The 12517-nt window shown below is 44.3% G+C and overlaps 1 protein-coding gene across 1 annotated transcript in view; it reads right to left on the reverse strand.

Moving 5' to 3' along the window:
- Positions 1 to 12517, reverse strand: part of ATAD2 (ATPase family AAA domain containing 2) — an 82848-nt gene that overhangs the window by 62890 nt on the left and 7441 nt on the right. The window contains exons 2-4 of the mRNA XM_082257941.1: positions 9979 to 10133; positions 6848 to 6900; positions 4158 to 4329 (exon numbers count right to left, since the gene is read on the reverse strand). Coding sequence (XP_082114067.1) covers positions 4158 to 4329; positions 6848 to 6900; positions 9979 to 10133 — 380 coding nt within the window. The remainder of the gene's footprint in view (positions 1 to 4157; positions 4330 to 6847; positions 6901 to 9978; positions 10134 to 12517) is intronic.

The raw sequence follows: 12517 nt of genomic DNA on the forward strand, positions 1-12517 counted from the left end.
TCCCTTGACTGAGCAACAAACCTCTGCACCTGTTGAGCTGAGACGCCAACAGATCCACCTCGAGGATGCCCCACCAGACACCTGATGAAATGCGTCCGGATAAAGGGGACCACTCCCCTGGTCCAATGCCTGCCGACTGACGTAATCTGCCTACCAGTTTTCCACCCTTTGAATGTGTATGGTGGTGAAAGCTGGAACTAACCCTTCTGCCCACCGTAGAAAGCCAGCTACCTCCAGAGCCACCAGGACACATCTTGTGCCCCCTTGGTGATCGACATAAGCTACGGCGGTGGCATTGTTCGATTGAATGCGCACTGGACAACCCTGAAGACGATCCGTGTAATGGTCCAGACAAAGTCCGATTGGTCGGAGTGCCAAGAAATTGATCGGTAAAAGTCTGGACTCTTCTAGCGTCCAGATCCCCTGAGCAGAATGCTTGCCAAGGACGCCTCCCCTAGCCAGGCAGGCTGGCATCCGTGGTGACCACTGTCAACACAATGAGAAAGGAAGGGATTTGCCCAACCAAAACACAAAGCCACCATTATCAGGGACTCCTTCGTTCCCTGACTCAGCCGGATCGGATTGTCCAGAGACTGCGGAGTCTTGTCCCATTTGGTCAGAATCTCCATTTGCAGGGACCTTGTATGTAACTGTGCAAAATGGAACCGCCGCAAAAGGTAAAAACCATCAAGCCCAGCACCCGCATGCAAGTCCGGAGGAATGACCATCTCTTGAAGGAGATGAATTGTAGTCAGCAATTTCTGGAGTTTTTCCAGAGGAAGGAGCACCCTGGCTACGGCCGTGTCCAGAGTCAGGCCCCGATCGTCCAGCTTTGTAGACAGAACCAGGCAGACTACTGAAAATTCAGAATCCAGTCGAACTCCCTCAGAATTAGTATTGTTATTTCCAGGTTTTCCACCAGAGCAGGAGGAGACCCCGCTCGCAGAAGATCGTCCAAGTAGCCCAGAGCCATAATCCCTTATTGGCGTTGCAAAGCTAGCACCGGGGCTAACACTTTTGTGAAGACCCTAGGAGCAGAGGCAAGACCAAAGGGTAACGCAACAAACTGAATGCTCCTCTCACACGGCAAAGCGGAAGAAGCGCTGGCGACTGCCACATATTAGAATGTGAAGGCAAGTATCCTTGATGATTGTCAATAGAAGCAAGGAAATCCCCTGACGCAGGGATGCCACCACTGAACTTCTGCATCCGCACAAAGCAGTTCAGCGCCTTGGAGGTACAGGATTGGATGCGCTTTGCCTTCCTTCCTGGGAACTGTAAACAGGTTTGGAGTAAAAACCCTGAAAACGTTCCGAAGTAGGAACTGGGACAAATCACACCTGGAGCAACAGGTCTTGTACCACCCCGAACAGAAACTGTAAGCAGTCCAGGGGCAGGCGCAAGTTGGAAGGAAAGAGCCTTGCCGGGGGGACAAGAGTGAAAGTCTTGCTTGTAGCTGTACCGAATGACTTTGTGGACCAACTTGTCTTATACCAGGGAAGTCCACAGGTCCTGAAACCAGCAAAGTCGTTCCCCCATACCTGATACGGGTGAGGGCGCATCTTCATGCTGAAGGAGTCTTGTCCGCGGGTCTGGGGAAGCCCGCTTTCGGCTTGCCAGACCAGGTTCCTGTGGATCCTTCAGAGGAACCCATGTCAGTCGACCCTGAGGGACGAAAAAACTTCTTAGGAGCCAAAAAGGAAAGCCCACGTCTACGACAAGGTATCTTGCTCTTAGTACCCTGCGGAGGAAAGGTACCTTTTATGAGGTCATTCAGGGTAGCTCCAAAAAGGCAATCACCTTCAAAGGGAAGATCGGTCACGGCCTTTTTAGATGTCTGGTCTGCAGACCAGCATTTGAGCCAAAAGACACGCTGAAGGACCACTGCCAAAACAGAGCCGAGCATCTAGGGGAGCCGCATTCAAAGAGGCATCACAGATAAACTGCAGCCCCTGGACCAGCTGGTCTGCCAGCTCAAAGGCAAGGGGGAGCTGTTCTCCCTCCAGGTCACTGCGTAAAAGCTTAGCCCATTTAGTCAGTTTGCGGCATCAGGGCAATGGTGAATACTGGCCTCAATGTCGAACCAGCCAGTGTACATATTGCGGGCCACAGCCTCTGCCTTCCTGTCAGCCAGATCCTTAAAGGCCAGGGAATCTTCAACCAGAATCATGGTTGCCTTGTTTCACCACCAGTGGCACAGTCCACTTAAGAAGGACTCCTTATAGGGGTAGCGCCTAGTAAAGTTCTTAGGAACCCTACAGGGACGCTTTGGTCGTCCCCACTCTTTAGCAACAATAGTGTCAAAAATGGCAAAGAAAGGAAACGCCGTTGCCGCTCTGGTTTGCCTACGAGTGCCAAAGGGAACCTGCGTCTCCGTCGCAGCTGCATCCTCGAAGGTCTCATGCACAAATACAATCAGTGCTTCCACCAGCGCCTTTTCGTGCGCGGTTGCAGGCGTGGAGGAATCATTCTCACCATCAGAAGATTCCAGGCACGTGGTTGCAAACCCAGCAAGGTGACCCACATCCACTGCGGCCGAATTAGATTCAAGATCAGATGAAACAGATGAGGCAGGGGAATGCAGGGGGGGGGGGGGCGCTTTTTGCTAGTCCTTCGCCTGAAGACCATCTCCACCCAGGGCACAAAGGACTCCAGGACCGCCATCAGCGCATCGATAGATGGTCTGGAGGGTCTTGCAGCCTCATATAGGGGATCAGGTGGGGAGATGTGCTCCAAATACTCCATGAGTCACCAGGGGTGTGTAAACAACCCAAGGGACAACCCCCATAGCGCTGGCCAGAATGAGGTGACCACTGGATCTAGATTATTCAGCCCGTCGCCCAATCCAGCAGTTGATTGTAGATCATACAGGAAAAATCCATGAGGAAAAAAAATTCTAATTTAAATGAAAAAACTGCCAGGACCGAAGACCCCAGCAGGGAACTAGGTCCTTACTCCCGACTAGGCAGAAAAAACCCAGAGTGCCTATAGCAAAGAGAGGAAGTATACCCCCTGGCACTGCCCATGGGCATAGCCAGGCTTTTTTCTGCCTTGTGTTCTACTCCTTTAGGGGGCAGTATAACCCAATGGTTATGAAGATCTGAAGCTGTGTTTGTCAATGAACAAAAGAAAAAACATTTTATCCACTTGTCAAAAGTTACAATAGAATATTTACACATGCTAAGCACTCCACAAGTTCATACCCTGCAATGACAACTCGATAAAAGTCAGGTTTTGTGCATTTTATGCAGTTTAGAGAACATTCATAGTAAATGGACTCCTTAGCGGTGGTAGGTGGACAAGTGGGCATAGCATAGGACTTACTAGGTTTCAAAATAACATCTTACGACAAAAAAAAAAAAAAACCTCCAATACCACAATCCTATGTGCAAGGAACAACCTGGAATCCCAGATTAATCTTTGAAGGCCTCATTTTATTGCGCTAAAGCTGCAGGTCGCTGCTCAGAGAAATGGGTACTTAACAGCCAAAGTCAAAGACAGAAAGACAAAGTCATTTATTGTGTGACAAAAATGGTCTCCATTTCTGCTTTAATTTACATAGTTCCTCCTGTTTTGAACTGTATTGTCTTCCTTCACATTGTAAAGCTCTGCGCAAACTGTTGGCGCTATATAAATCCTGTATAATAATAATAATAGTGGATAGTCACTAAAGGCAACTATATACTATACAATCTGATTGCACAATCTTCTTAGATTATTACACCGGATTTATACTGTATAAGGCCAAAAGTTCTCAGCTCTTTAAAAAATAAGGGTAGACAGAAGTGTTGCAATACAATTTGCAGGGCCTGCCCGACTGGATACAGGTTTACTGGATAGATTAGGTAGGTGCTCATATTACATAGATTTGGTAAATCTAAAGCTGAAGAATGTATGGTCAGATTGCTGACCCTTAGAGTGGTAGCCACCATCATTTAACTGATGTGTAGGAATGGGTGGTAGTAAATATCAAGAGCAAACTTTCAAAATTCAACTAGCAGAATTCCCCAAGTTGCAAGGCCCCAAAGTCACTTCAGCAATCAATTACAACAATCTAATGCAGGACAGATCTAGCCTAGATCAACTCCCATCTTCCCCTATTTAGGCAGGCAAACCAACTCCCCCACGCCCCCATTTGATAGTCATCAGCTACATACTTTGTGATTAACTTGTCAAACAGCACAGACTGATTTGTGGTGCTGTAGCGACTCCTCCGGATCCTGCCGCTCCGGCGAACTTCCACCAGGCCATCTTCCTTGTGGGCAACAACTTTTTCTGCACCCTCTCTCGTTCTCTTCATTGGTTTTTTTCCGGAAGACTCCATCACCTCTGAAGGAGACAGAATTAAAGTACTTTGAGTTCTATTCTGTGCCACATAGAACCACAGTGAATTTGTTTTTTTACACCCTCTGACATTTCGAACAGTTTCCCAGGGGAGTCATTTTGCCTTCCTCTGGACAAAAACTGCAAGAGCTTGGGAGGCTGAACTTGGTCATCAGACCTTCAATCTTATTGGCCATTTAAATGCATTTAGTTAAAAATGTAAAATGTAGTAGAACGTATTAGAAAAAAGGAGGAGAAAAAAAAAAGTACAAAAGCTTTAGATACTGCAGGACCAGTAAAGCTTTAGGCTGGGTTCACACTGGTGCGATCACAGACATCACATGTGATTCGCACTGCATTGCACATCAGATGCAATGTCTGTGCGATGCAAATTCAGTCACACAGTTTGTATGGCTGAATTTGCATGGCATTCATAACAAAAATGGCACAGGACCCTTTTTTAGTCTGCACTAAAAACACCCATGCGATCTCCAGACTCAGTTTTCCTCAGCGGGGGATCGATCCGCCGATGCCCCACTGAGCAGGATGGCGACAGCTGTGTCTCCGTGCTGTCAGGTCCCCATGCATCTCTATGGGGGAATCGGATAGGAACGGACCATCTGTCCGTTCTCATCCGATCCGCCGATCCGCCAGACGGATGGAAAATAGGGTTTCTTTTCCTCCAGATTTGATGGATCGGATGTCAGCGGACATGTCTCCGCTGACATCCGATGCCCCATAGAGATGCATGGGGTGACCGTTCAGATCTGCCAAAAAAAAATTGACAGGCGGATCTAAAATATGCCTCTGTGAAAGGGGCTTTAGGGGTTGAGCTACTAAGACTGAAGATTGCAAAATCTGGTGCAGCTGTGCATGGTGGCCAATCAGCTTCTAACTTCAGCTTGTTCAATTAAGCTTTGACCAAAAAAAAAAAAAAAAAAAAAAAAAAAGCCTTTATTGGTTTCTATGAAGAACTGTGCCAGATTTTGCACTCTCCAGTTTTAGTAAATCGACTCCTTAGCACTGGTTCCCACCAGTGCGGCTTTGAAATCTCGCTACGTCAGAGCTATTTCAAAGCCGCAGATCAGTGCAATTTGGACATCTGATTTTTGAGGCTTGCGATCTAGCAGACCAACACAAATTTAAATTAAAATCACAAAAAAGGAGTGCAGGAACCTTTTTCAAAGTTGCAGCGACTTGAGTTGCAACAGTTTGAACGGTTCCATTGCTGGCAATGGCGTGCAATGTGTCATGGGATTTGGGACTGTCAAATCGCATTGGTGTGAACCAGGGCTTAATGCAATTTCAAGTGATTGTGTAGCAGCTACAGAATCACCTATTCAACATTTTCCCTACTAGGAGAACCTAAATATCAATTTAAGTGGTTGCAAACCAGACATGAAATGCGAACAAAGAACATCCTTCAATACTGTGCACCTGTCTAACCAAAGCACTGAGTGTGATTTCTCTCTGCTGCCTCCTTCCTCTTATCTGCTTTTGGCGATTTTTCCTGACTCCAAGAGATCCATGGTAGTGGGAAGGAGATCTCCCACACACAGGCTTTGTCCGACAGCCACAGCTGTGAATGTTCCTGTGCACTGTGAGGAGGGGTGTGTCACTTCCTTCTCTCCTCACTGAGCTCTCCAGTGTGAGCCTTCAGATCCCAGCCCCTTGCTTTTCAGAGCTGAGAGTAGGAGTGCAAAGGGTGTGTTTTGGAATGCTGTGTAGAGGATAGAGGGCAGCAGATAAAACAGGTACAACTTATGTAGGAGGCTTTGTTTCATCTCTGTGCATCATCCAAGGCCAGTCACTTCACTGGGTATATGTAAGGGTTTACAACCACATTAAAAGTTCAGTGATGCCCACTATTATAGCATTTGATGCTACCTACAGAACTGATCATTTAATTAGCTAGCTAATCATGTTCTCTAAAGCTGTTGGTTTTTCTGCACACAATTTGTAAATGTAGTCCGGTGTCAACCAAGTAATGAAAAAAAAAAAAAACCCCCCATACATTTTCAGTTGCTACAAAGTAACGGGTATGTCACGGTCTTTATGCTTCTGAAAGTTTTCAACCATATTTCAGTAAAGGCTCGTACACACTATAAGAAAAATCGGGCGAACATTTTCGTATAATGTGTACAGACGATTCAGAAGTTTCGTACGAAAATTTTTGAAGGGACAAACTCCAACATTTTTCTCATATGAGAAAACACGATTTTCGTTTAATGTGTACCATTTTCATATGATTGGTGTACAAGAAAAAAAATCAATAAATAAAGACTGCGCAAGATCAGAAAAAAAAAACAAACAAAAAAAGCCTTTTTTGTATGAGAATTTTCTTACGAATTTTGGTTCATCGGTTCCGATTTGCTGTGAAACGAGGAAAATTGGACAATAGTTTGCCCGATTTTCTTACCCCACTTAAGGATCCTAAGGTGACAATCTAACCTCACCCTAAACTACAGCCATCAATAAATGTGTCATTTACATTAACAGAATATTCATACGGGATGAACTTTACCTTCATTGCTATCGCCATTTATAGTCACATCTGGTTGCAATCTCGCCAGCCTCCTAAAGAGGAAAAAACAATCAAAATAATTAGCACTGCATTAAAAAAAAAATTCGATATGTAGGTCTATTTTTTATTTTTGAGTTTATAGGTCAAACTACTGGTTTAATTTTACCCCAGTAAGTTAATCCTTGAACTCAGCTCCGAGGATGGATGGATGGATGGATTCTAGTTGTCATGGGCACTGAACTGCTTTATTAAAAGGGTTTGTTCACTTTTACAAAAAAACTGCCTATGCAGGTAAGGGGCTTCTAGATAAAAAAAAACTAGACTGACTGAAGTTTAATAATGCCCTTACTATAGATGTGGGCCATTTATGTACCTCATGAAGCCTGACTGGAATACACCTAGGATGTTGCCAAGAAAGGCCTGGTTATTACCGCACACCTCCACCGTCACCAGAGGGAGCTCCTAAGGCTCCATTCACACCTGGGCGTTTTCAGCTCCAAAAACGCTCAAAAGAAACGCTTCCAAAACGCCCAACAAGTAAAACCCCATTCATTTAAATGGCCCCTGTTCACATCTGAGCGTTTTGCTAAACGCCTGTAGCTGAAAAAAGTACATGAGCTTCTTTTTGGGCTGATTACCAGCGTTTTTGATAGATGTCAATGAAAAACGCCTGAAAAAAATCGCGGTAAAAAACGCTACGCTCAAGTGTGAATGCAGCCTAAATGATGAGCTCAGACCTACTGCATCAGAGGAGAGAATTATGTGAGGGGGTTTGAATCAGACAAAAAGCTTTCAATTTGCTGTGAAACAATGAGGAAAATTGGACAATCGTTCGCCCAATTTTTTTTACCCCACTTAAGGGTCCTAAGTGACAAAAAGCTTACTCCAGTGATGGTGGAGGTGAAGAGTAACAACTAAGCTTCACATAGCAATGTGCTGGGAGTATTACAGTCAGGCTTCATGAGGTACGTAAATGGCCTTCACCTATAACAAGGGCAAAATTAATCAGTGAGAACTGCACAGTTTTTATCTACAGACACCCCTTAACTGCATAGGCAGTTTATTTTTTATTTTTTTTTGTTTTGTTTTTTTTATGGTAAAAAGGTGAACTAACCCTTTAAACAATGTAAAAATGACCAAATCTACTTTATTCAAATATTGTTCGTGTTACTAAACCCACAACAGTAAAATTAGTGTGTATATGCAGTAAAGCATGCTCGTTATACTCCCTGTGAACCCTAAAGGCTTAATCCTCCGCATTGTGTAAAAAGGCTGTTTGATCCTGTCTTCTCAGTTACTCTCCCTCTCCAATATAACTGGTGATATTTAGGCCCCTTTCACACATGCTGTCCGTTTGTCATCCATCCGTTGACGGATGAAAAACAGACATCAATGTATCTCTATGTAAAAACGGATGACAACGGATGATCTTCAGTTAACATCCGCTTTCACCTGCTTCCGTCAATGTCCCGTCTTTTTGAACGGATGAATGCCCTATTTTTCATCCGTCAAAAAAACGGATCGGACGGAAAACGGATACATTTTGACGTGACTGAACTGAACGGACCGTATGTGTGAAAGGGGCCTTACAGAGCCAGGGGACAGGCTGCACATGCTCAGTTTGGTGTGTATTGCTCGAGTTTTTTTTTTCTCGGGGGGGGGGGGGGGGGGTAGTTATGTTCAGCACAGGGCCAATCAGCACTGTCCAGACAGAGGGTCAGGAGTCCGGCATTCTCACAGGACAATTGTATGAAAATGAAAACTCCTTCTACAATTTTTAACCAAACACAGAGAGGTCACAAGACTGCTATATACTGCTGATGAGAAAAGGTATTTAGCAGTTTATATTTACATTTCCATGTCCTGTGTACTGTGGGAGATCAGATATAGTGGATGCAGGCTCCTGGGTTTAATAACACTTTAATGACCTGACAGTTGCTTTCCTGGGAATAAATCTACACCTTAAAGCGCAACTTGATAAAAAATAATGTTTTTTTTTAGCAAGGAATGCACAGTTTCCTTGTTTGAGGGGGCAGCAAGTTTACACTGTTATACAAGCTGTACACTCACTACTTTACATTGGAGCCAATTTTCATTTCTTCAGTGTTGTCACATGAAAAGATAGAATAAAATATTTACAAAAATGTGAGGGGTGTACTCACTTTTGTGAGATACTGCACATTCCACATTAAAATTACGCTACCAAAGTTAGCGTGTTCTGTAAATTGCCATTTTGCTGAAGCCCAGATCCCCTGAACAGCAGGAAATCAAAGCGGAACTAAACCCTTCAATTTAAAAAAAAAAAAAAAAAAAAAAGTTACATTCCTGGAATTCCAGGATTGTTGTCATATTTACGTATATCCTAAATCAAACTATCAAATGTCTGGTAACATAACTAAATCACATGTGCAGCACCATGGCAACCGCAGATCAAACTGAAGCAGCTTCCCTGGTTGTACTGGATAGGAGGGTTTAGTTCAGCTCTAAAGCCTAGTACACACGCAACAACAATCGTTCATCTTTTGTCCAGAGTCGTGTCTGTTGGTTGGAATGTGCCTAGACTGCACACAAATTTTGTCGTCTGACAGAATTCTACTTCAGAAGTGATGTCATGTGTTGGATTGCTTTCTTTGTGTTCTTTCTTCTCTGAGCATGCCCAGACTTGCTCATCAGATTTTTCCCTGTCGAAATCTGTACTGACTGCACGAAAATCGGATGTGTTTTGGACAGTGGACAAAACTTTTATAGCCTGCACACCAGATTTTTGTCGGCCGAAAAGGCGGAGTCGGTTGTTGAGAGCACCATACTAACAAGCCGAAAATCGGCAGATCGGTCGTCGGACGAAAATTCCCGGCCGAATTTCGACTCGTGTGTACGGGGCTTAAGGCTGTCAGCAGATCGACCTCTACAAATTTGGAAGTGCCTAAAAATGGAGAGCAACTGAGCAAGTGCAAAGTAGGGTGAGGCAGTGCATTACTGGATTTTAAACAGAATAGCAGCTCATTTGTAAGGTTTTACATGGCTATGGCTGTAAAAGGGGCCATCCTGAAGACATCCAGCAGGATATCATTTTCTGACTACAGTTCAACTTTAGGTCACAATGGGGGAAAAAAAAAAGAAGCTTCAATTACCTGGAAAACCTTTTCTCCTCTGTGCCGTTCATGGTCTCGGTTTCATTAGTCTTGTCTAAGCTGGACTCTAAATAGGTGTGTCCATTTTCAAGATTTCGCTTCCTTAATGACCGCAGAGCTTGTTTCTCATCATTTGATTTATTGGCAAATGACCCCTATTTTGGTAAGAATAGAGACAAAGCAATAGATGAACAAGAGAGTACGGCCCTTCGCTGTATGTATAATTGTGTTGGGATTTGGACATTGTGTGTAAATCGAGGGCTAATAACGAAATTTAACAGATTACTTTTTTCACTTCTAAGGCTCCATGTACACAGGACATTGTAAATGGCCGTTTAGGAGCAGTTGGGCATTTTTCTTTTAGAAGCCCCTGAACCCATCTACATGTTATCTTATCTGTCCATGTACACAGGGTCGTTTACAGTCATTTGCAGGCAGCTGAGTTCAGGGACGTTTTTTGGAAAGCAATTATTTGCGTTCGAACGTGTGTTTTCCCGGCGTTTCTAACGCAAAAACGTGACCGAACGCGATGACCCACTTTTTTAACGTTCGCGTTTTTCCATTTTAAAAAGGGGAATAATTTTTTTGACCTCTAGGAACGGTTCTAAACGCATATGCCCGCTAAACGCGGGTGCAAACGCGACCTAACGGACGTTTCAAATGTCCTAAAAATTCCAGCATTCAAAAAGGGACTTTTAACAATGTCCCGTGTACATGGAGCCTAAAAGTTTAAGACCTCATGCACAAGGACAGCGAGAGGAAGAAAATATGCTGGGTTTAAAAACACTCTGTACATCAGCGCACAATGCAAAACTTCTGCATTTGGAAGAAGCATACAGCCATTCACTTGTACCACAGCCTGCACATGGCATGCAGGAAAATGCCCCATTTTTAGCCCTTCACCGTCTCTTATTACTTTACTGGAGCTTACTGCTATTGTCAATATTGGAAGCCGGAGACAGAAGAGATACGTTTTTGAAGATACATTGGTTGGTATACTTCCTATGGTAAGTGCACCCGGTTGGTATACTTCCTATGGTAATTGCACCCGGTTGGTATACTTCCTATGGTAATTGCACCCGGTTGGTATACTTCCTATGGTAATTGCACCCGGTTGGTATACTTCCTATGGTAATTGCACCCGGTTGGTATACTTCCTATGGTAATTGCACCCGGTTGGTATACTTCCTATGGTAATTGCACCCGGTTGGTATACTTCCTATGGTAATTGCACTCGGTTGGTATACTTCCTATGGTAATTGCACCCGGTTGGTATACTTCCTATGGTAATTGCACCCGGTTGGTATACTTCCTATGGTAACTGCACCCGGTTGGTATACTTCCTATGGTAATTGCACCCGGTTGGTATACTTCCTATGGTAATTGCAGTCGGTTGGTATACTTCCTATGTTAAGTGCACCCGGTTGGTATACTTCCTATGGTAAGTGCACCCGGTTGGTATACTTCCTATGGTAAGTGCACCCGGTTGGTATACTTCCTATGGTAATTGCACCCGGTTGGTATACTTCCTATGGTAAGTGCACCCGGTTGGTATACTTCCTATGGTAAGTGCACCCGGTTGGTATACTTCCTATGGTAAGTGCACCCGGTTGGTATACTTCCTATGGTAATTACCCCTGGTTGGTATACTTCCTGGTTGGTATACTTCCTATGGTAATTACCCCTGGTTGGTAAACTTCCTATGGTAATTGCAAAGTTATTAGCCTGAATAAGTGCAAATCAGGGAAGGTTCATATCTTTGGCCAACGTCTCTGAACCACTAGAGAACCAACTGTAGGAATGACAGCCCAAATCTTGTTAATTCAAAACTGATGATTTTCTCTCCCAGAAAAGAAAAAAAAATAAGTGCCAGCCATCGATGACTGTTTAGGTTCTGTCAATTGGCAGCCCAGACCTAAGCACTGCCAATGTGGACGGTGGTCGAATGTTATCAAAACCACTGAACAGAGCAGGATGACGTTTGTTATTTCATTTTTAAATTCTGCCTTGAATATCATTATAACCATAAGCTCATAACTGCAGCAGCAGCCATAAGCTTATGTTAGTTTTGTTCACCCAGCTACTAACTAGATTAAAAGTGATCCGGGTGGCTGTATAGCTGCCCGATCACTTTTACAATGCGGGCGGTGTGGTTCACGCTCCATGAATGAGGGGGGATGATGCAAACAAGCAGAACTTCCCCTTTTGGATGAAGTTCAGCTTTAATACTGTGCATTGCCCTATTTTAACATTATTGGCAGCATCCAGTCTTCTCTATTAGTGGTCTATGATGCCCTAAATTCTTGCAGGTGGTATACCTGCCCATTTGTCCTTTCAAAATGCCCAGAGGTCATGCAAAGTCATTGGTTGTTTTGGCATTAACCTTTTTTCTGAGATCTCCTCAGAGCGGCTCAATATTATGGTCAGGAGACTGATGGCCACTCCAGAAGCTTCACCTTTTTCTGCAGTAACCACTGGAAGATCAACTCTGCCTTAGGGTCATTACTGTGCCAGAAAGTCCAAGAGCGTCCCATGCGCA

This window comes from Pelophylax lessonae, assembly GCF_965119305.1.
Source record: "Pelophylax lessonae genome assembly, chromosome: 5".
NCBI classification, from domain to species: Eukaryota; Metazoa; Chordata; class Amphibia; order Anura; family Ranidae; genus Pelophylax; species Pelophylax lessonae.